The sequence below is a fragment of the Balaenoptera borealis genome (assembly GCF_965194805.1).
Source record: "Balaenoptera borealis genome assembly, chromosome: 1".
Lineage (NCBI taxonomy): Eukaryota > Metazoa > Chordata > Mammalia > Artiodactyla > Balaenopteridae > Balaenoptera > Balaenoptera borealis.
In genome coordinates, this window is record NC_138860.1 from 171,589,527 (window position 1) to 171,612,169 (window position 22,643).

The 22,643-nt window shown below is 50.1% G+C and overlaps 1 protein-coding gene across 32 annotated transcripts in view; it reads right to left on the reverse strand.

Moving 5' to 3' along the window:
* The window catches only part of EPB41 (erythrocyte membrane protein band 4.1), a 202,946-nt gene extending 180,421 nt beyond the window's left edge, over positions 1–22,525 (reverse strand). For 2 of the 32 annotated variants that reach the window (XM_082347478.1, XM_082347486.1), the window contains exon 1: positions 22,292–22,518. Coding sequence is in view for 12 of the 32 variants with exons in the window: in XM_082347470.1 (XP_082203596.1) it covers positions 17,527–17,540 (14 nt within the window). In the remaining 20 variants the exon portion in view is untranslated. Of the gene's footprint in view, positions 1–17,526; positions 22,030–22,291 lie in introns of those variants that run through there. The other 30 variants (XM_082347489.1, XM_082347493.1, XM_082347473.1 and 27 more) reach the window with 28 other exon arrangements.
* Between the last annotated feature and the right edge of the window lie 118 nt (positions 22,526–22,643).

Below are 22,643 nucleotides of genomic sequence, written 5' to 3' on the forward strand. Positions count from 1 at the left end.
AATGGAAGGCTGGCTTTGTAGTTTCCAAAAATTTTAAACTCAATCTGCATACAAGAAAACATCACACTGGTGAATTTTAAATGTGAGGCACAAACCTGACAAAAGAGAATAACAGGAAAAATACATAGGTCATATCTCAACAAAATGCCACAAATCATTTTTTTTCAGAGGAGACAGAAATCATTTAAAATCATTTGTTAATTTAGATATTAGCTTAGAAATGTTTCTTAAGAGAAAAAGAAAGGATACAAGTACTTTTAAAATGAAAAGAGAAAGTTTTGTGTACTATTCTCTCACTATTATATAAAGTATCACATCATGTTATTTTATATATTATACTGAGGATAAGCCTACTTTAAAACATAGGCTTGGGGGTTCCCCGGTGGTCCAGTAGTTAAGCCGCTGAGCTTCCAATGCAGGGGGCGCCGGTTCAATCCCTGGTCAGGGAACTAAGATCACACATGCCTTGAGGCGCAGCCAAAAAATAAAATTAAATAAAACATAGGCTTGTTTACCATATCTAATACTTGGATACAATAAATATGATTTGAATGTTTAACCAACATTAAGGACATGTTGACCCTTAGACCACCAAGAAAGAGAAGAGATGTAGAAAGCAAGGAGAAATCCACCTAAAATGTAAAACTTTCTTCTATTAGTTTAGTCTATTTGTTGACAGCCAGAGTTGCCAAGTGTTAAACTTGTCAACTGGTAGAGTTCTTAGCTCTGAGTAGAATGGAAGCCTAAGCGATTTTCTTAATCTACCATCAGCCATCATCTACCACTAAGGGCTACACACATTGATGGGGCACTTAGGACCTAAATCCTTTTAACAAACACCAGTTAAAATTCAACTGGCTGGCCATATTAATGAAGCTCAAAGAAAACTAAAAACAAAACAAAAAATTCCATCAAGTTCCTTTCACATAGGGAAATTTTCCCCACACTTCAAATTACTAATATGGGACATTTTTAAGAGAACTGAAAACTGTCAGAAGGAATATATATGACAAGCATAGATGGAACCTCATGGTCAAAGGTACAGAGATGGGAAAGCATGGGTTATTACTGAGCAGTTCTTTTTGGTTGGAAAATACAAGTAATAAAGAGAATAAAGGTAGAAAGGTAGATTGGGACCACATTGTGCAAGGACTTACCTAAAAGATATTTGGTTATAAAACACTGGTATAAATGTTGGAAGAATTTCGGTGAGGCCTAAAGATCAAAATCATTTATTTGTAAGCCTGAATTCAATTATACAAGGAAAAAAAGTGTAGTTTTGTTACTAGAAGAAAGAGGAATCAGAAGGTTAGTATGCTGCTGCAGGTAAGTTCACTTTTAATAGTGGCAAAGATATACCGCACTTCGGTTTCCCCAGGGATATGAATAACGCCTATCTTTACCTTAATTATAACCTTCCTGTAGAAGGCACTCCGAATTAGCACCTTGATACCAAGGCAATCTGATGTTCAGGCATTATATCCATTTTTTTTAATCTGTCATTTATTGAGTGCTTATTGTGTGCCATATATTCTGCTATGTACTCCATATGGATTATATTAATAACACCTCAAGAAACTATCTTATGAAACCAAAATTGGTCAGCTGGCAAAGAACTTATTATCTTTCCAAATTAAAGAAAAGGAAAATGAAGAGTACATCAAGTTTCCATAAAAAGTAAGAGTTAATTGCTACACAACAAAATTGGGATGATAAGAATTATATAAAGATATTTATAATATATATAGCATATATATAAATATATTTGATTTAAACGGTAAAAAATACTGCCAAGACTGAGATATAGAAAACAATAATGAGCAACAGCACTGGGTACAGTATATATCCTCAAGAGAGTATAAATCCACTATAATAATATCCAAGACAGAGACATAACCATTTCTTTCAATCTTCCCTAAAAACAGAAAGAACAGAATAGCAGCTGTGAAATCACCCAGACTACTAAAAAAAGCTCGGCATCTCTTTAAAAAAAACTAACTCCTTATCAGCAATACATGCCAAAAAAACGACGTCTCCACAGACTAGGCATTTATGGTTGGGTACAGTTAGAGAAACAACAGGATGACAGTCGCTATCATGTGGCCAGAAACCTATCCGTCAGCAATTTGTTTCACGTGAGATCACTTTCTCTCTCAAGAGAATGCCCGTTTCTGGGAAGAAAAAACCTCTTTTGGCAAACCCCCACCAGGACTAACAGCCTGGGGATGCATCTCGGAGGGCGAGCCTAGATCCAGCCTCTCCACAGGTAAAGGCAGCCCAGCAAGCAGGAGGAAATACGTCCAAGCCGACAGATGCGCGAACTGAAAAAGGAGGTCACGACGCTGAGAGAATCGATTTAACCCTTTGGTCCCTGGGACCCGGGAAGACTCAGCGGGAGAGCATAGAGCCCTGGGGTTTGGGGAATTTTTTTTAATGATGTGGGTGTCTATGGCGGGAAGGCCTTAAAGTCCTTGCAGGGCTCCCTCCACCCCTCACATTGCGCCTGACTTCTCCAGACCGCCCAGCTACCTCTTCACCGAGAAACCTCTCTGCGGCTGCACCCCACACCTTCGCCGCCCGAAACCTGCAACTCGCCCCCATCTGGTTTCCTTACAGGGCTCCTGCCCACTGTACAATGACTGACAGACCAGACGGTACCGATTTCCCCTCGTCAAAAATGCACCCCGAGCCTAACTTTTAAACGCTCCCCCAGCGCCACCCCCGCCTCTTTCCCCTCAGGCCGGCCGCGTCCCGGCTCCAGCCCCTCGGCCACCGGCGTGCCGAGGGCGTGCGGAGGCTGTGGAGCGCGCTCCCCCGGCCCGGGCCTGCGGGGGGCTGGAGACAAAGAGGCTTCGGCGCCGCTGCGGCCTCCAGGACCGTCCCCTCGGGGACAGCTCCGCGACCCCCACCCCAGCTCCGCTCGCGCGCCGCCGCCGCCTAGCCTCACCGCTGGCTCCGGGGCCCGGGCTCCCGCGCCCGCCTCTGCAGCCGCCAGACGAACAATGGCAGAAGGAGGCGCCGGCGTCCGAGGCTCGGCCCTCTGCGGCTCGCTGGCCCGCGGGCTGCTGGCGGGCGGACTGACTGACTGACTAACCCACCGGCGGAGGGAGGGAGCGAGTGAGTGAGGAAGCGAGCAGGCGGCCCCAGCGCGCGCCCTCCCGCCTTCACTCAGCGAAGCGAGGCCCGCCCGGCCCTTAGCCAGCCCGCCCCGCGCGCCCCTCCCCCTCTATTCGCCACAACATTGTAGTAAATTTCTATTGGATGGCGCCGCAGGGAAGTAGTGGGCCGGGCCCGCGGCCCGCCAGCCCATTGGCTGAGGCCAAGTTCTGGCTCCTCTCATTTCCCCCCCGCCCCTAGGCCGGTAAGTAGCAGGGAGGGGAAGGAAAAAGAGGGGAAAAGGCTAGGGGCTGGCCGCGTGTGCGCAGGCGCAGGTCGAACCCGCTCTCGGGTCCGTGCGTTCCCGGCCCCTGAGGTACCCACGTGGGGAACGTAGCCAGTGCCCTGGACGAAGGTGACGCCCTTTCCCACCCCACCCACCCCAAGGAGGGCCAGGTAAGGGTCTGAGATTTGGAAGTTGCTCCCGAGCTACCCACGCTGACTGTCCCCCAAATGGACCTAGTGACCTTGGGTAAGTCATTCAGCTTTTCTGGGCCTCAGTTTCCCCATCTACTAACTTGACGTCTCTAGGCGCCATTCCAACCCTGACATTCGATGAGACTTCACCTCTCCGGGCAGCTGTGTAAGGCCTGAAATGGATGCTGAGTGTTGTGGGCACGCCAAGATTTCAGCTGTCTTCTGCATTTACGGGTCTCCTAATTCTTCCCCGGCTGCCTCAAAATCATGAAAACTTAGCTTCGGAAGTCTGGTCTCCAGCTGAACCTAGGGTTGCTCTGACAATTGCCTGATGTGCTGTTATTTCCTTTCATTACTTTCAGAGGCCCCTTGGACCTTCATACTCCCTGCCAGGCTGGTGTCTGAACAGGCGAGCAGAAAGAAGGCTCTGTTTTAAGCATGGTCCCTATAAGGTAAGATAATTCTGGTATTCCCATTTTCGAGATGAAGAAACCCAAGCAGAGAGGCTTAGACCTGCCACGATTAGAAGCCAGGCAATCTGACATCGGAGCCTGTATATGACAGCTAGACCATCTCCTCGTATCTAATCACAGCCCCCTCACAACTCAGCTCAGCCTCTAGAAACAGACTACCTGAGTTCAATTCTCAGTCTCCCTAATTGTTTGCCCTACTCTGTGCTTGTTTCCGACCCATAAAAGGGGATAATAACAATTCCTACCTCATAAGAGTTATTGTGAAAATTAAATGAGTTAAAATAGGTAAAGGGCTGGGACTTCCCTGGTGGTGCAGTGGTTAAGAATCTGCCTGGCAATGCAGGGGACACGGGTTCGAGCCCTGGTCCAGGAAGATCCCACATGCCGCGGAGCAACTAAGCCCGTGTGCCACGACTACTGAGCCTGCTCTCTAGAGCCCATGAGCCACAACTACTGAGCCCATGAGCCACAACTACTGAAGCCCGCGCACCTAGAGCCTGTGCTCCACAACAAGAGAAGCCACCGCAATGAGAAACCCACACACCACAACGAAGAGTAGCCCCCGCTCGCCACAACTAGAGAAAAGCCCACGGCAGCAACGAAGACCCAATGCAGCCAAAAATTAATTAATTAATTTAAAAATATATATATGTAAAGGGCTTAGAACAGTGCCTAGCTCACAGTAAGATCTACCTAAGTGTTAATTATTACTGCTGTCTGGAGACTAAAATATGGACTGAGAGGTGTGGGGCTCGCTGACATAATAATATATTGGGTAAGCAATCAATTGCCAGCACCGAGTTGAGCACATTACATGGTTATCTGTTTGAAACATCATAAGAGACCCTTGAGGACCACCTGACTACCCTATCTAAAACAGCCTCCACTTAACACACCCTTGCCCTGCTTTAATTTTGTTTCATGGCACTTCTACCTGACTTTCTACTATATATTTACTTATTTGTCCCTCTCAATAAATTGCTGCAGTTTAGACTCACAAGACTGCAAGCTCCAGGAGGGCAGGAACTTTGTCCTCTTGCTCATCTCCCAGAACAGTGCACACTAAATAAGTATTTGCTGAACGAGTGAATGAGTTATCCCCATGTTATACATAAGGAGGCTGAGGCTTAGTTAGGTCAGGTGACTTGGCCAAGGTCATTCTGTGTACTAGGGGTGAAGCACCTGTTCTCGAATATTCTGGTCCCCTGCCTCAGGTCCTCAGGTTCGGGAGCTCTCGCTCCACCACCTCTGTGCCCCAGAGGCTTCCTTCACCTATCAGACCTGGAAATCTGGTGCCATGAAGGATAAATCCTGAAGATCAATCACAAGACAGCTCACCACTACCACCACTGTGTTATCCAGCAAATACAGGTTCATGAAAACCAATATTCTCTATGCCATGAAGTGCTAGGCAATGACACACTGTACTTAAAGAGGCTTCATTGGAGTGTGTAGTATTTAATAATCATCACCCTGAAAAAAAAGTGGGGATCTTAGGCTAGCAGAAAACAGCCAGACATAAGGCAGATGTAAACCACTCAAATGCCGAGTGCCGTGCAACACCACACCAAAACTGTTGACACAGGCTTTAGAATCTTAAAGGTTTCAAATCCAGTCCTGGCTTTTAATTCTTAGCCTGGAGATGAAAGGGCTTTGTAAACTGTAAAGTACTATCCACACATGAGGGATTTTTGTTATTAGTTAGGTACACACCATCACCTGTTAGGCTAAGTGCCAGATCCTTGAGTATAGCAGGGCCCAACACATAGTAGGGGGTGAGAGGAAAAGTAATGCCCAATCCAAAGGCAGAGAAACTACTCCCTTACTCCTGTGCCCATCTGCCCTCTCAGAAGAGACCTCTGCAAACCAGACATCCGGTCCCAGCTCACCCTGCAGAGGCTGCCACTGAGTACAGGGTAAAGGTCCCAAGCACCATCTCTGCAGCTAATTTCCTAGGAAGAAACTCAGCTCCCTCCCTGTCTGCTGCTCCATGCTCACATCTGGGTGGCAGCTGTGCCATGCATGCTCCAAGCCCCAGGATGGGGTCTCTAGGGGCCATCTCTATCCCGCCTGCCAGCTGAGCCCACCTCTGCCTCCCCCACCACCCCTCCTTTTCCTTCCTAGGGAATACAGGCCCTGCAAGCTGCCTCTCAGCCCCTGGAGCGGTCAAGGGCACTAAGGGAAAAAAACAAAAAAGAAAAAAGACAACATGAAAGGGTCCTAATCCTTCCCCGTTGCAAACTGAGCTCCAGCAAAAAGCAAACACCAGCTGCACAGAAGAGGGTGAAATTAGACGGTGAAATTAGGTGGTGACCAGGGGGGAAGGCCAGGGAGAGTAGATGGGGCCTCCGATGACCTGGAAAAGATGAGATTGGAAGAAGGCGGGGGTGGGGTGGGGGAACAGTTGGAGTCTGAACCATTCCCAAATCCGGAACGTAGGCAGATTAGGGACACAGCTGGCCTGAAGCCCCAGTGGTAGGACTCATGGAAAACATTTGTCGGTTGTGGGGAGTGGCAAGAGATGAAGAGGGCTTTGAAAAGCTGGGCCCACCAGCAAAGTGTTCTGAACAGTCACTACTGAATAAAAACCAATCCTGGTACCAAAAGTACATGAAGAGTAGAGCTTTCCATCCAGCCCATGGTAATAAAATTGCAGTCAATTTAGACCTTTTAAACACAAACGACAAATCAAACAAGCTATAACAAGGTGGAAAATTTGCTGTTTATACAGTGGTATACCTTTCTAGGGGATTATTTTTAGCAGTAGTGCTTGCATTGTTCACAGAAAATATAGTTAAGTAAGAAAAAAAATTTTAATCAAGATAAAGCCATCAATCAGAAATAACTACCATCAATATTTTGGTGGGAGATTTCCCTTCTAGTACCTCTCCTGACAGATATACTTTTTTGTTTATATATATTAAGACATATGAAATTGCTGATTTTATAGGTTAAAATGGTCAAGTATCAGCAATTGCATATGGTTCAGCCTAATGCTTTTTTAAATTTTAGATCATACTGTTTCAGAACCAACTTTTTTCTCCTAACAATATATTATGGCATCCACAGTGCCCTCAAGTGGATGTACCATAATTTAATTAAACCTAAATGTTATTAGACATTTAGGTTATTTCCCATTTTTCTCTCTTTTTATTTCTTTTTCTTTCCCTTTTTTTCCCCATTTTTCTCTCTCATATACTTGACAAATATCCTTTTATCTAAATCATACCCATGATTATTTTTTAGAACACACTGACTGCAGCATATATTTTTTAATTATAACATACACAGCTGCCTGTGCTGGTCATTTTTTGAGATAAAAGCAAAAGAAATCAGCAGATGCAATGAAAGACAATACCATGAATGAATACTCTTTCACATGTGAAAACACAAGAGCATGTTTTGACCTCTTTGATAGAATGCACTTTGCTTACAAAAATTGCATTAAGCTCTGTTTTAAAGAGTTCCCTGTGCACAGTAAAAGCAAAAACAGCTAAGTATGATTAAAATCCATATATTGGATTTGGCAAGTTATGTCCTTTCTGCTGTGAAGACACTCCAAGAAACAAGGGGCAGAAGGGAAGAAAGTCGAAATTGTAAAAGAGGACCCAGTGGACCGTTTAGTAAGGTATTGCTTTAGGCCTCTAGATTCACAAAATATTAGAACTGGATAGGCCCTTAGAGATCATCAAGCCCAAGCTGCTTTTAAACATATTGGGAAATGGGTTCAGAAACTGGAAGAGACTTGCCTGAGGTCACATAGCACAGGGGCGGCAGAGCCCAAACTTGAACCTAAGTTTTCTGACCCCTACTCCAGATTCTGTTCACTGCCTTCTTCTAAGTGCAGCTCCATTTCTCGTCCAAAGCTGGAGGCCAGGCTAAATTGTACAGCCATATAACCTAGGACTGTCTGAGCCGGGAGGGACCTTAGAGATAAGTTATTATTAAAAATAATGACCACTACATTTATTAGATATTTACTATGTGCCAGGCACGTACTGAGTACTTTATATGCATTAATGCACTTAGCCGCATAGCAACCCTGCAAAGTGTTATCAGCCTCAATTGCAGTTGAAGAAACTACAGTCTAGAAACATTAGGTGATTTGCCCAATGTCACACAGTTTAAACAAAGTCCATCTGCTACCACTGTCCTCTGCTCCACACTGCTTTCATATCACTCTCAGGAAAGCACTTTGGAAATGAGATGAAAGAACAACATCAACATCTGTCCCGAGACCCCAGGGAAAGGCTGTTGTGGCTGCTTCTGATTGGAGCCCTGGGACATTCAAGGAGGGACCCAAGAATCTGACCTCCCATGACCCTCCCCAACCCCCTTCTCTCACCAGCTGGAGTATACCTAATGTCCCTGATCCAGCCAAGCCTCCAGCTCACTCAAGCTTAACCCACTAATTCTCTATCCCTCAGGCAGGGAACCCTCTAGGCCCAGAGGGTTTCCCAAGAAACACGGGAACAGGCTCAGTGCCACCAGCTAGCTGAGCCCCTTCTAAACCTGCTAAAGTCAGCCTGGCCCAACCCTCCCCTGGGAGAGGGCAGAGGAGGAGCTATGGGGAAGCAGGAGGAGACTGGGTACCCAGAAATGGCCAGGTTTGACTTGCCCTAAGATCCTCCAAAGCTGCTGTGGCAGGACAGTTCCTGAGCTGTCTGTCTAGCATTTAGCTAGTCTCCATTTCTAAGCCTTCCAGTGACTGGGAGTTTTTCCATGGGGAAAAAAGAGAGAAATGACTACAAATAAGTCCAGCCTCAGCTCTGCAGTAAGTTCACTGTGTGACTGTGGGCAAGTCACTTACCCTCTCTCTTAGTCAGCTCGGTCTACTTAACAAAATGCCATAGACTGGGTGGCTTAAGCAACAGAAACTTATATTCTCACAGTTCTGGAGGCTGGAAGTCCAAGATCAGGGTGACACCCTGGTCAGATTCTGGTGAGGGCTCTCTTCCTGGCTTGCAGACAGCCACCTCTTCTCATGTCCTCACATGGCAGAGAGAGGGGGAGCTCACTGATATCCCTTCTCATAAGGACACTAATCCCATCATGAGGGCCCCTCCCTCATGACCTCATCTAATCCTAATCACCTCCCAAAGGCCCCATCTCCAAATACCATCACATTGGGATTAAGGCTTCAATGTGAATTTTGGGCGGGACACAAATTTTCATCCATTACACCCTCTCTGGGCTCCCATTTCCACACCAATCAAATAGAGGTACCCACCCAGGATATCACACGGGGTTGCAAGAAGGATCAATTATGTGGGAGGTGCAAAGGGTTCTTCAGATTACAAGCCCACACCTGTGCTAAGTATGATTTTTATTGTTTATTTTTATTCTGCTGTCAACCAAGCAGAAAAAAATCCTCAATCCCAAGGCAAAAGCCTCCCTGGAACTGAGGACATGCTAGTCCCCCCTTTCTTCATCCAGCAGACATTATTGAGCACCTCTTATGTGTAGGCACTGGGGATCACGGGATGAATGAGATGAGACCAGTAGCACCAAGAACAAACACCTTCATCATCATCCCATATTCATGTGATGGCAAGAAGAGATAAAAGGATTGGGGGCTTTTAAGGTAAGCAGACCGAGGTTCAAATCAAAGCTCCACCACTGAGATGCTATGTGAGTTCAGGCGAGTCACTACTTCTCTCTTCCTTATCTATAAAATGGGGATGACATCTGCTAGCCATTGTACCAAGTACTCTTCATGCAACACGTCACTGAACCTTTACAACAGCCCCTTGAACACGGTTTGACTCTAATTCCCATTTTACAGATGAGGAAATAGAATCTCAGAGAAGTGAAAAACTTACCCAAGATCACCCAGCTAGTCAGAGTCAGAGTTAGGATTCAAACCCACATCTGCCTGGCTTTATTGCTAGTACCGTCTTACAGTTTACAGATTGCCTGCATTCGGGTAATGGTCATTATAATAATACCAGCATAAAGAGTACTCTCTGTGTGCCTAGATCCTTTACCTGCATTCCCTTATTTAGTTGTCACAACAACCCTATGGAGTGGGTACTATTTTAACCCCATTCTTTAGCTTTGGGACCTGAAGTCAGAGAGGTGAAGCAATTTGCCCAATGTCACACAGCTAAGAAGGGGTATAGTGGGGAAACCAAGTGTGTCTGACTCCAGAACCCTATCCTTGCCCACTATACTATCCTGCCTTTCTTCCCTGGTGAAGCCAAGCAGGTGTCTATCTCTTTACCTCTGTTTGACAAATGAGAAAGCTGAGGCCCAGCAAAAGGTACTGATGTGCCTACGGGGACCCAACAACTCAGCAGCTAAGCAGGGACTTGAACCCAGGCTCCTGAGCCTTAAACATAGGGTTATTTCCTCCACCCATAATACCTGAATCCTGGGCACCAGAAAATGGCCCTGTGAGCTGGACCTTTGGGAACTATACCTCCCCCAGAGGCATGGGGACCCCCCTCTAAACCAGGCTAGGCATGGAGAGCCAAGCATGTGGGGGAGAAGAAACTTTGCAGAATACTGCCTGGGGAAGACAGCGATTGAGCTGGTATGCAGGTGCCCCTAGCTTTGGGCACCTCTGTCTTGGTCTTCCTAAGCCATGGACCCATAGCTGGGAAGGGGGTAGTTATACAGGAAGCCACTCCAGGCCTGGGCCCCTGCTGGCTAGCACAGCTCTTTGCTGTGATTTCTGCTGAAAAACAAAAAGCTCAATCCTCTGGGCCTAAGTGCTAATTACCAATAATGACATAATAACCATGTGGGCCCAACAGCCAAAGAGTCCCAACTAGAAATTCTGCATAGCTCAGACTCAGGAACAAAAGATTTGGGCACTCCAGCTGAAACTGATGCCCTGGCAGAAAATGTCAGAAGCTAAAGGGCTTCAGGGTTGACCCAACCAAGGTATTATCTGGCAGATGGAGATGACGACCACTCATACAATTATTTATTGAGAATCTAGTGTGTGTGTGTGTGTGTGTGTGTGTGTGTGTGTGTGTGCGCGCGCGCTCAATAGTGCTAGACCCAGAGAGAAGAGGCTTCATTTATTCATTAATTCACTCCACAAATATTTACTGAGCACCTACTATGAACCACACACTCTTCTAGGTACAAGGGATATAACATTGAACAAGAAAGACAAATATTACCATCGTCACTGAGCTTACATTCCAGTGGGGGGAGTCAAACAATAAGCAAATATTCTAGAAAATATTGTATGTCAAAAAGTGATAAGTGCTGTGGAGAAAAATAAGCCAGGAGGGAGGATAGGGAGTGTTGGTGTTGTAGTGCCACACTGTTAAATAAAGTAGTCAGGAAAGGCCTTACTGAGCAGGTGACGTGTAACCAAAAAAAATTAAGGAGATGAGAGAACAAGTCATGAAAGGATCTGGGGGTAAGTGTTCCAGGTCGAAGGACCAGCAAGTGCAAAGGCCCTGGGGTGGAAGTGTGGCTGGTGGATTCAAGGACTTGCTGCCTGAGATCATACCTCTAGTCATTAACAGAGCTGGGAGAGAAAAGGCATCAGACAGACTGATCACCCACTGTGTACCTGAACTCTCTTACATCTTAGGACAATTCTGGAGGTAAGGATTATGCTCACTTTTCTCACCACTTTACAGTTGAGGGAATGAGACCCACAGAAGAGAAGTAATGATCCCACATCACACATCTAGAATAGGCAGGTCTGCTTGCCTCCAGCTTTCTCCGGCCTCCCTGCTCTTCTTCTCTATGCCCTGTCTGTGCAAATCCTAAATAAGTATGTGTTGAGTGAATGAATGAACAGATGAATCCTGCACATTCTCAAGCCCTGCCTTCTCCGTGAACTGCTTCCTAACTGGCCTTGGCTGATTTCTTCTTGTCTCTGCTAATCTAAGAATAACAACAACAATAATTCCAGTGTGCCAGCTATGGATGGAGTACTCTACCTGAATTATCTAATTTATCCCTTAAGTACCTATGAGAAGGTGCTAATATTTTTCCCATTTTGTAAGTGAGAAAAGTAAAGCTCACTGAGGTAGAACAACTTGCTAGAGGTCCCACAGCTGGTCAGTGATGAAACTGCGATTTAAACTGAGCTCTGTTGGCCCTTCTTTTAATCCTGTAATGTTAGTAGAAACCTCTGACATCAATCCATCCCCATCCTTTTAGAAAACAGAAAACAGAGGCTCAGAGAGGTCAGGAAGAGCTGGGTGAGGGCCGCAGCCCTCCAGCCCCCAGTCTGGTGGTCCTTCTCCTCTTCCACATTTGGGGCTGTGGACCAGGTTTGCCCTTCTAGGCCTATTTCACGACCTCTGCAAAAGTCTTAGTGTCGTCTTAGCTGCCTGAGGGCAGTTCCAGGGAACTCAAGAGTCCACCTCTGTCCCCTCAGCCCTCAACTGTCTCCACAGTAAAATCAGCTGAGGCCTGGGTAATGCAAGACCCTTCTGACTCTGCTTTTCAAAGCACTTGCAGTGGCATTTGATCAGAGGAGGCTGCGGAAGGGAAACTCTGTCCTCATGTGGCTCCTGGAAGAGAGATCATGCAGGCTTGGTGCCAGGAGGGCAGAGATGGGCAAGGGGCAGAGGCCAAAATCAGGCCAAGGGTGAGGATAGAGTGTTCTAGCCAACTAGGAAGGGGGAGGTGGAGGAGAGGGGGCAAAATATGCTGAGCCTCTGGCCTTAAAACCAGTTTATTGGGTGTCATCTGTTCAACAAGAAACTGTATCAAATACTCCAGGTTCCTAGACTGGGAAGAGGTAGGGCAGAAGAAGGTTCTCAGAGGCAGCAGTTATAACAGCAGTAACAGTTGCTACCTACCACTGAGGCCTCACAGTGCTGGACCCTGGACTAAGTGCTTTATCTACATTATTGCCAATCCTCACAGTAAAATCAGCCCCATTCTACAGCAGAGGAAACTGAGGCTCAGGGAGGTGAAATGATAGCCATCATCCCAACCGTTCACAGGATAGTACAAAAAGGGTCCGGAGACCTAGGTTCCTGCTGCATGACCTTGCGCCATCAGCCACCTGCTCTGATCTGAGGTTCCTGCATCTGTGCCAAAAGGGACTTGGTCACCAGCCTTTGCCGTAAAATCCAAGAGGCTCAGGGATCCAGTTCTGCCCAGACTATGGGGCCTCCCACAGATACAGGACATCACTCTGCTGCTGGCTTTGGCCTCTAGCCCAGGAGGGGCCTCTAGGGTGGGGAGTTCGGGAGAGCCCTGCCCTCAAGACTGAGCGTCCTTGGGCCTGAGGCCAAGGCGAGGCAAGGGGTAGGAGGGAGCAAGCTCAGCAGTGGGCCAGGACCCCTCTGGAGATTTGGGCTTGTTTCTTAATCCTTTCCTTCCTTTGTTGGCCAGAGCTCACTGCCTGGAGAGGCAGGGGAAGCAGTGGGTGGGACCAGAGAGACCGAGAAGTCCAAAACATGATGATTTAAGTAGAGTTGCTTTTGATGGGTGCCCATTACATTCAGACACTGTACAAGGCCATTTGTGGGGATTACCTCATTGAAGCCTCCGCCCTTCCCTGTGAGGAAGGCTGCTGTCCCCATTTTACTGAGGTGGAAACTGAGGTTCAGAGAGGGCAAATGACCAAAGGCCACACAACTTATAAGTGGCAGAGCCAGCAGGGAACCCAGGTTGTTAACTCCTGAGAGAGGCAGCCACTGGGTGTGACTAGAGTGGGGGTAAGAAGGGACAAGGAGGGAAGGAGGGGGGATGGGAGAAGAGGAGGGTGGAAAGGGCCCTGGCAGTCTCTATGAGGGGAGCAGGCAGTTATGAAGATGCAGGAAGGAGAGAGTAGCAAGCGATCATCTCCAAAGTGACCATCTCCAAAGCCCTGCGTGATCTAGGTCTGCTTCCCTGTCCAGCCTCACCTCCCATCACCACCTACCTCTCCCTTTTTGCTCCAGCCATACCAAACTACGTACTTAGGACCCAAGCACATTGTGTACGTTCAAGCCTTCACACACGCTGTTGCCTATGCCTAGAAATCTGTTCCCTCCACTGCCCACCTAGAGAGCTCTTATTCGTCCTTCAAGTCCCAGCTTAGCTATCTCTTCCCCTGAGGACTAGAGTTAAGCACCTGCTGGGCTGGGCTCGCTCCGAAGTGCTTCATGCTTCCTGAAGGGTAAGAACCCCCTCTGAGTTACCTTTGTGCCCCCAGAACCTAGTACACAGTCCATGCTCAATAGATGTATGTTGTCTATACTTGTATTTTATCACTGAGCCTTTGAGGCAGGCAAAACAGGTTTTCTTATCCTCTCTCTCAAGGCGAGGACCACAGGGCAAGAGAGGGAGTGACTTCCAGGGGCCACACAGACATTCAGTGACACTGGCAGGGCTAGAACCCAAGGCTTGTCTGCACCTCACAGCCCCTGTCCGGCCTCCACCCCAAAGAGCTCTCTTCCCTGCTAGACCTGCCAGGTTCACCACGAGGGACCCCCAAGGCAGAAGTAGCGGGCATGGGCCCTGGGGGAACTGAGGCAGAAGGTGGCAAGGAGCAGACAAGTGGCTTTTACCCCCCGACCCAGCTGTGTCCCTCAGCCAGAGACCCCAGCAGGCCCCATCACCCCCAGACCTAAGACCTCACTCTCACCTCTTCCCCCTCCTGCCTGCCCACTGCAGTCTAGCTCGCCTTGCTGGCTCTGCCTCCTGGACAGAGCTCACAACCCCCTACTGCTCCCCATCCCAGGCCCCATACCTCAGCATCACTCACCTGGAGAGTTGCCCCTGCCCCTTCCCTCCTGTCTGTCCTCCGCACAAGGTGATCCTCCCGAAATACAAGCCTGGCCACGCCATTCCCCTGCTTCATAGCCAATGGTCCCCCATGGCCTCTGGGCCAAGTCCCCTAACTCTCCTGAGCCTGTCTCTCCAGCCGCATCCCCCCAAGTGCAGGTCACGGCTCAGTACCTTGGCAAAGCAGTTCCTTCCACTAGGAATGCCCTTTCTCCTGGTCTTTGCCTGAGGAGATGTTCACAGTTCACACTTTAGTGCTTCAATCAAAGGTGGAGTTGGTAGTTTCTGTGTCCTCCTCCCCAACCAGACTCTGAGCTCCCAGGCGAGGAGGCAGTGGGGGCAGAGATGACACAGATTCACCTCTGTGCCTCATGCCCAGCACAGGGCCTGGCACAGATTGGGTATGAATGAAAGCAGATGGCTAGGAAAGGGAGGTACATTCCTACTTCCAAGAGGCCTCCTCCCTCCCTACATGCAGGTGACTTTCAGAACCTGTTAGATTGGTTACTACCTGCCTGTCCCCAGCGGGTTCCTCCCAGGCCTGGTCTCCACTGTCTCAAGAGGGATATCTTTGTAATCCCAAAATAATACTTATAACTATAACTGTAATAACAATAATTACTATCATTGAGTACTCACCGTGTGCCTTACGTGCATTATTTAATCCTCATAAGAACTCTTAAGAGGTAGGTAGTTTCTTTTTTTATCCCCATTTTACAGATAAGCAAACTAAGTCTCTACGAGGTTAAATGTCTTGCCCAAGGTCACACAACTAGTAAGCGATAGACGCAGAATTCAAAGCCAGGTCTGTCTGAGTCTCAACAACTACACTGGCAGGCCTTCTCCTGCTTTCTGTTCTCTCCTTTCTTCAAAACTCTTGGAGCACCAAGCTGGGTGGGGGTACTGTGCGTGTGTGTGTGTGTGTGCGTGTGCGTGTGTGTGTGCGTGCGCATGTGTGTGTGTGTGCGCACACGTGTGTGTGTGCGCACACGTGTGTGAGTGTGTGTGTGTATCTATATATTCAGCAAACAGCCCAGCAGCCCCCACCAATACTGTGCTGGGCAATGGAGATGGACAGACAAGACTCAGACCCAGCCTCTGCCTCCTTTGGGGAAGTAAGAGGATTTCACACTAATAATTGTGGCCTTGGGGTGAGCAGACTTGGGTCTGAACCCCAGCTCCACCCCTAAATAACTATGTGACTCTGGGTAACTCACTTGATTTACTCTGCACCAATTCCCTCATCCATAAAGTTGAGGCCATAATGCCTACCTCATAGGGTCACTGGGAGGACTAGATGAGATAATGTGTCTAAAATAACATATAACAACCAGCCCAGCATATGAAAAATATCCAATAAGTGGCAATAGTACATATGATGATTAGAGAGTCTCAGGATCCGCCGGCCAAGGTGGGATGCAATTCTCCAGGGCCCTCCCTGGAGCCTCCTCAGCCAGGGCCAAATAGTAATAGTGATGATGATTCCTACTCCACCCATTTGCTCACTGAATAATCCTTCAAGGGAAGTATGCTTTATTAACCCTATTTTACAGGTGAGGTAACTGAGGCCCAGAGAAGGTGGTTTACTGAACCAAGTCACACAGCAAAAAATGGCAGAGCTGGGACCTCCACTCAGCTACTTCCACACTGGGCAGAAGCCAGCCCTTATCCCTGGGCCCTGGCCAGCCTGCTGGGGAGTCTGGGGTTCCTGACTCCTAGATTCTAGTTCCACCCAGGTGGGAAGTTAAAAGTAGGAGAAAGGAACCAAAAAGAGGAACACTTTACTTAGTCCTCTCCCAGAATGAGCCCAGGCCTGGGAGAAAACCAACAGTTACCAAGCAGGGCCCTGTGCCCCTCACTTCTCACTGGCTCCTTCCCACGCCCGTGTGGGGCAAGTGCTATGATATGCATGTCGCAGATGAGGTCTCCAAGACTCAAAGAGGTTAGTGACTTATCCAAGATCACACAGCTAGGAAAGTGGCAGTCCTAGGAGGCAGAGTCCCTCCTCATCCCTCCCTCCTTCAGCCCCAGACCTCCCCAGCCACCCCACCCTTCTGATGAAATCCAGAGGCTCTGCTACTCCTTCCCCAGGCCTAAGCAGAGGCCCTGAGTCTCGCTGCCTAGGCCCCTCTCTCTGCTGACTGATGCCTGCTTGGTACTTGACCCTACACTCAGTTCAGAGGACCCAGAGCTCACTTAACAGAGACCTGGCCCCCAAGGAATGCACAATCTTGGGAGCAAAGAGGGGACTCATGCTCACTGAGCCCCTATAAGGCTGGGCACTTCATATGCATTAGCCATTTAATCCAATACAAAGCACAATGATGGGTGCATAGTGATGCTGAATTAATATTTTCTTTCATTTGGAAATATTCATTGCATACCTACTACGAGCCACTCTATCCTCAGTGCTGGGATACAGCAGTGCACAGGTGAACAAACATCCGGGCCCTGGCCCTCGTGGGGCTTACGAGAATAAAAGAATAAACATACTTGTGTCAGGTAGGTGTTAACATTCCCACTTTACAGATGCAAACGGAGACACAAAGAGCCACCCATCAGTGGCTAAAACCAGACGCAAAAATCACTGCATCAGTGTGTCAGGAGTCTGGAAAGAAGTCAGCTGGTTGTGATACGATCCCACCTTCAGAGTTAGGATCTTCACTCAGCTCTTCCTCCCCCACCTCGGGCCTCCCTTTACACCTCCCAGTGGCCTCAGAGCCACAGGATGCGCATTAGAATAAAGCCCATGTGGCAGTTACTTAGCCAAACCAGTACTCACCCAGAAGCAGCCATGGGGTCACGCAGCCGTCAGGGGAGAAGCCGTGGAGTCATCGCCGCAGTGGCACATGGAAGCAAAGGACAGCAGTGAGATACAAGCACAGCCAACAAACAAAGTCTTTGGGGCCCCTCTTTGGCCTGAGCCTGGGCCCGGGGGGGAACCCTGCCCTTCCCTCTGCCTCCGGGGCTCTTTGGGGCAGATACCCTCTTAGTCAGCAGTCTGACAGTCTGATAATCTACCCTGAGCTCATCGGGTCTCCATGGGCCCAGCCCACTGGAGGCAGCAGGATCCCTGCGGACAAACATTAGCTGAGTACCTACTGTGTGCCAGGTGTTGGTCCCTGCCCTCATGGAACCTACAGTCAGTGAGGAAGCAATCTTATAAATAATAACCGAAATACAACTGTGATGAGTGCTTCAAGGAGGAGACTTAAGAACTTGGGTTCATACCCTGGCTCTACCATGTACTAGCTTGGTGACGTTGGGCCTATTTCTTAACTTCTCTGTGTCTCAGATTTTCATCTGTAAAGTGCGGAAAGTATTAGTACCCACATCCAGGGTTGTTGTGAAGATTAAGTAAATTAATATATGTAAAAAATTTTGAACAATGCTTGGCACACAGTAACACAGCAAACTTCATAAATGTTAGCTACTGTTATCACAGGGAGCTGTAGGCATGGGTTTCAGAGAGATCTGGTGTGGGTCAGGCCACCATCTACCTGAGAAGGTAGAGACTAAAGGAGACAATGAGAGGTGAAGCTCTGAGCCCAGTGCCTGGTGCATGGTAACAAATTACTCAATAAATAGTGGTGACATTCTTAGGGTTGTTCTCCAGTGCATCACCCCAGGGTAAAGCATCTCAGCAGAGTTGCTGTCAGAAATGCTCCCTCCCCACAAACACACACCCAGAAGTGCAGCTTTGGACTGAAAAATAACCAGCACCCACATTCTCACCTGATTCCACAAATGCCTCATCTCCTTTGACCTTCACAATAACCCAGGAAGTGGACAAAGGCAAAATTATTACTATTCCCATTTTACAGATGAGGACAGTGAGGTGAAGGGACTCCTCTCTGTGTGTTCTTGGCCGCTCACTTCACATCTCCAAGACTAGTTAAGTGGTCAAGCCAGGATTCCAACTGGCATCTGCCTGGATTTTGTTCTCCAGGTCTTCCCTTCCATTTTGCCCTTCAGTCTCTGCCATACTAGCTGTCCAGCCCCAGACAAGCCTTTGAACCTCTCCAACCTCAGTCCCTTTATCTAAAATAGTTGTTGTCAAACAGCCAGCCCAGGATCCAAGCTGTTCCTGACCCAAACTCTCCCTCCGCAGGCTCAGCCACTACTACCCGACCCCTCCTCTAACCCTTGACCCCATTGCCAACCTCAGCCTCTCACCCACAGGCCAAGGAATGTCTGTACTCAGCTACTCTAAACCCATGCTTTACAGATGGAGAAACTGAGGTCCAAATTGGCCGCATACCCAGGGTTGCCTTTCAGTGCCCAGCTCTTGCACTGAGCATAGGCAGGTGGGGCTGGCCCTCTGGAGAAACTCCCTGTGAGGCCCTGACCCCCAAGTTGCTCCTGCTTCTTTCCTTCCCCCCTCACTGGAACCAGTGGGCACCCACAGAGCCTGTCCCCCACCTCCCCAGCCTGAACATCCCAGAGCTCTGAGCTCACCCAGCAGGGGTCAGGCAGGTTCTGCAGGTAAGGGCGAAGCAATGTGGGCACCTCAGTACCTACGGGGTGGAGTCTCCCCCTTTAAGCTGAGTCTAGGCTTTGGAGGCAGACAGACCTGGCTTAGAATCCCAGCCCAGCCACTTCTTAGCTGTGTGACTTTGGTCAAGTCAATTCACTCCCTGAACTCCTGTGAAATAGGGATAATACCTATTCCCTCACGGGGATGTAAGAATTATGAGGAATACGTAATGTTGCATATTAAAGGCTAGGCACAGAGCGCCATGCACAGTAAGTGCTCGAGAGGCTGCAGTTCCAACTGTGATTCGAGAACACAGGCCAAGAACAGGACCTGGGGGCCCATCACACTCAACCTTGCCCTTGCCCCATTCTCTCCCCCTCCCCTCATGTGGGGTGAGGGTAGTCCCAAACCAGGTCCCGGAGGCTGTAGTAACGGGCACTGGAAGATCCTTAGAGACTCCAGGCTCATCTGCCCTTCTCATTTCACAGAAAGAGAAACTGAGACCCAGGGAGAAAAGTGACTGCCCACAGACTATCAGGGAGTGGAATCCTGCCCCATTAATAAACATCAGAATCTTAGGCCCTGGGGAAATTCTGAATGCCCCATCCCCCAGGGGACTATCATAAAGGTCCACTCTGCAAATCCCCAACAAATCTCAGGCCACCATGACCTCTACGGTGAGTCTTTCATGGGTATCCTATTCAGCTCTTTGGCCAGCTGACCCATATATGTCACACAGTAGGTGCTCAGGAAAGGCTTAGGGAATAACCACATGAAATTACTCTTTGGCTCCACAGCTCTGCTCAGGCTCCCCCTCCAGAGGTCTCTCCCTGCATCTCCCTTCCTCACTTCCACCACAGCCAGCTTCTGTCTCAGGTCCTATCAGCTGTACCCAACTCCAGCCAGCAGAGCTCTGGGCCTCCAGAGGCCTGTACTGCATCAGCATCTTCCCAGCCAGGTTGGGAGGTTCCTGCCCAGCAGAGTCAGCCAGGCTCCCTGTCAGGGTCCACTCTGCAAAGGAGGTGCTGGCCTTGCCCTGCCAGGGGCCCCACCCCCACTGACCTAGGGAGTGGGGCAGCCTGGGAGCTTCTATTGGCACCTGGGGCCTTCAGGAGGGAGGCCAGCCTGGTCTAGGCAGTTCAGGGATGGGCTGAGCAGGAAACACATGCGTGTCAGCCACACACCCAGGCATTCCACCTGCATCCCACATTGCTAGGACCTGGCAGGCTCTGCCTGTCTCTCCTCTATACCCAGAGGAAACCTCAGGGCTTCCTCACTCTATTCCTTTCTTAAAACACCCCCGTTGGCCTGTTCCCAGAACAGTTACCATTCTGGTCACTGCACACGCTTTGCCTCATTTGATTCTGCTAATGCCTGTAAGATCTGGATTACTGACTAAGGAGGAACCTGGGGCTCAGAGAGGTGAAGTGATTCATGCAAGGTCACATAGCAAGGAAGTGGCAGGAGCAGGATTCAAACCCAGTTCTGCTGCATGTAAAGCCTACAGGGTACCAGAAGTCCCCTTCTGTCCCTCCTCTGTGCTCCCTACAGCTTCTGGATGCCCTTCTTCCCAAAACTTCCACCCCCTCTGCAAAGTCTCTCCTCCCCCATTCCTAGTCAGAATTAACAATTACCACCTCATAGCTGCTATTAACACCTTGTTTACATGCACCCGACAGCAGCAGGTATCTGAAGGCAGGGAGTGATCCCAGTAAGTGCTCCTTAGACCTGAGAGTCTGTCACTTCTATCTCCACCCTCCCCCACCCTCCATGCAAAAGTCCTCTGGCCTCCTCCTGTTGATCGCCTGCCCACGCCAGTCCCCAGGCCTGTAACTGGGGTGAAGTTGGGAGCATGCAGTAACCTCAGGGGCTCTGTGCCAGTGCTCTGGCCCCTCCCCGGCCCTACCCTCTTCCCTTCAGTAGCTGAGCAGCTACCCTGACCTGACACCAGGCAGTTCTCACAGGGACTCCCAGCTTCCCTAAGCCCAAGCCCAGGTCAGGCTCTCCCCAAGCCTCCTCCTGGAGAAAAGGACTCCAGAAGCAGAGAGGGGTCTGCCTTCAGCCCCAATCCGGGTACTTAAGGGGGTCACATTCAGCCACTCCCTCCCAGAAGAAGCTGTGGGCCTCGGAGTAACCTCCCCCAGTCCCACGGGGTAGTCCTCCCCTCCCTCCTTCTGGGGCAAGCTTGGGCTGAGGTCGGTCTGGACAAGTCCCGGCCCTCAATTTGCTGGAGGGGAGAAGTCCTATCCTACCCCGAAAGAGGTGGGGTTTCTCTTGGGGTAGGATAGGAAAGTGTAGGCGAGGGCAGAAAACTCTCGGAGAAAGACAGAGGACAGGGACAGGGAGAGACTGGGCAACAGAGGAGATGAGAGACACAGGGAACCGGGGGGCAAGCAGGAACCAGAGCACGACAGAGAGACCCGGCCGACTGGAGACAGAGAGAAGTCCCCTAGACCAAGCCTGGAAGGCAGCGTGTGCGGCCAGGGCGGCGACAGGAGAGCCACCCTGGCGGGCAGAGCCAGCGCCCCAGCTCACGGGTCCCTCAGTCCGGAAACTCAAAGTCAGTTACGTAAGGGCCGGAGCGGGGCGCGGGGCCCTGGGCCCGGGTGCCCCCTCCCGCTGCACGCCGCCCGCCCGCCCGCTCAGCCGGCGCTGCAGCTGGCCCGGCAGGAGCACTCGGGGCCCGACAGGGCGGGGTTGCGGGGTGGGGGGGGAGCTGGGCTGCAGCACTCCTTAGAGACACGCCCGCCGGCACCTAACCCAGGACCCCCGACCCAGACAAGCCCGGGACCGGCTGGGACCGCCAGCGCCAAGAGTCCATCTCCGGACGCGAGCTCTCGAACCCCCTTCCTGTCGCCCCTGCCCCTCCCCGCACTCCGAACTTCGAGACTCCCAGGGCCCTCTGGACCCCCAGTTCGGAACTTGGAACCCGGGACCCCTAGAGCCCCCGATCCCGACCCCTAGGACCAGATCTCTCCCCACCCGCGGGACGGCCCGGTCCCTAGGGAGTGGGTCCATCCGTCTCTCACCCCGTCCCTCCCGGGGTCGCCCCCAGGAGGTCCGGGCTCACCTGGGCCGGATGGGGCGGAGACCTGGCTGGGCCGGGCCGGGCCGCGTTGTCGCCCTCCGCCACTCTCGCCCTTTAAGAGGTTCCTGCCACTTTGCCCCGCCGGGGGCCTCCACCTGCACTGACAGGGCAACTCGGGCGTGAGGCCCCGCCCCCGACCCGGGGCGCCTTCTGATTGGCGCAGGCAACTGCCAGTCAGCGGGGCGGCGTGGGGGAAAGAGCCAGGCACAGCGAGCGTCTCAACCGGGAAGGGGCGGGGGCTGCAGGTGCGGCCTGACCGGACGCCTAGCTCTGGGCGGCAGGGTGCTGACCCTTTGGGTCTGGGGAGGGTCGGGCAGAGAGCTGCTGGATTGGC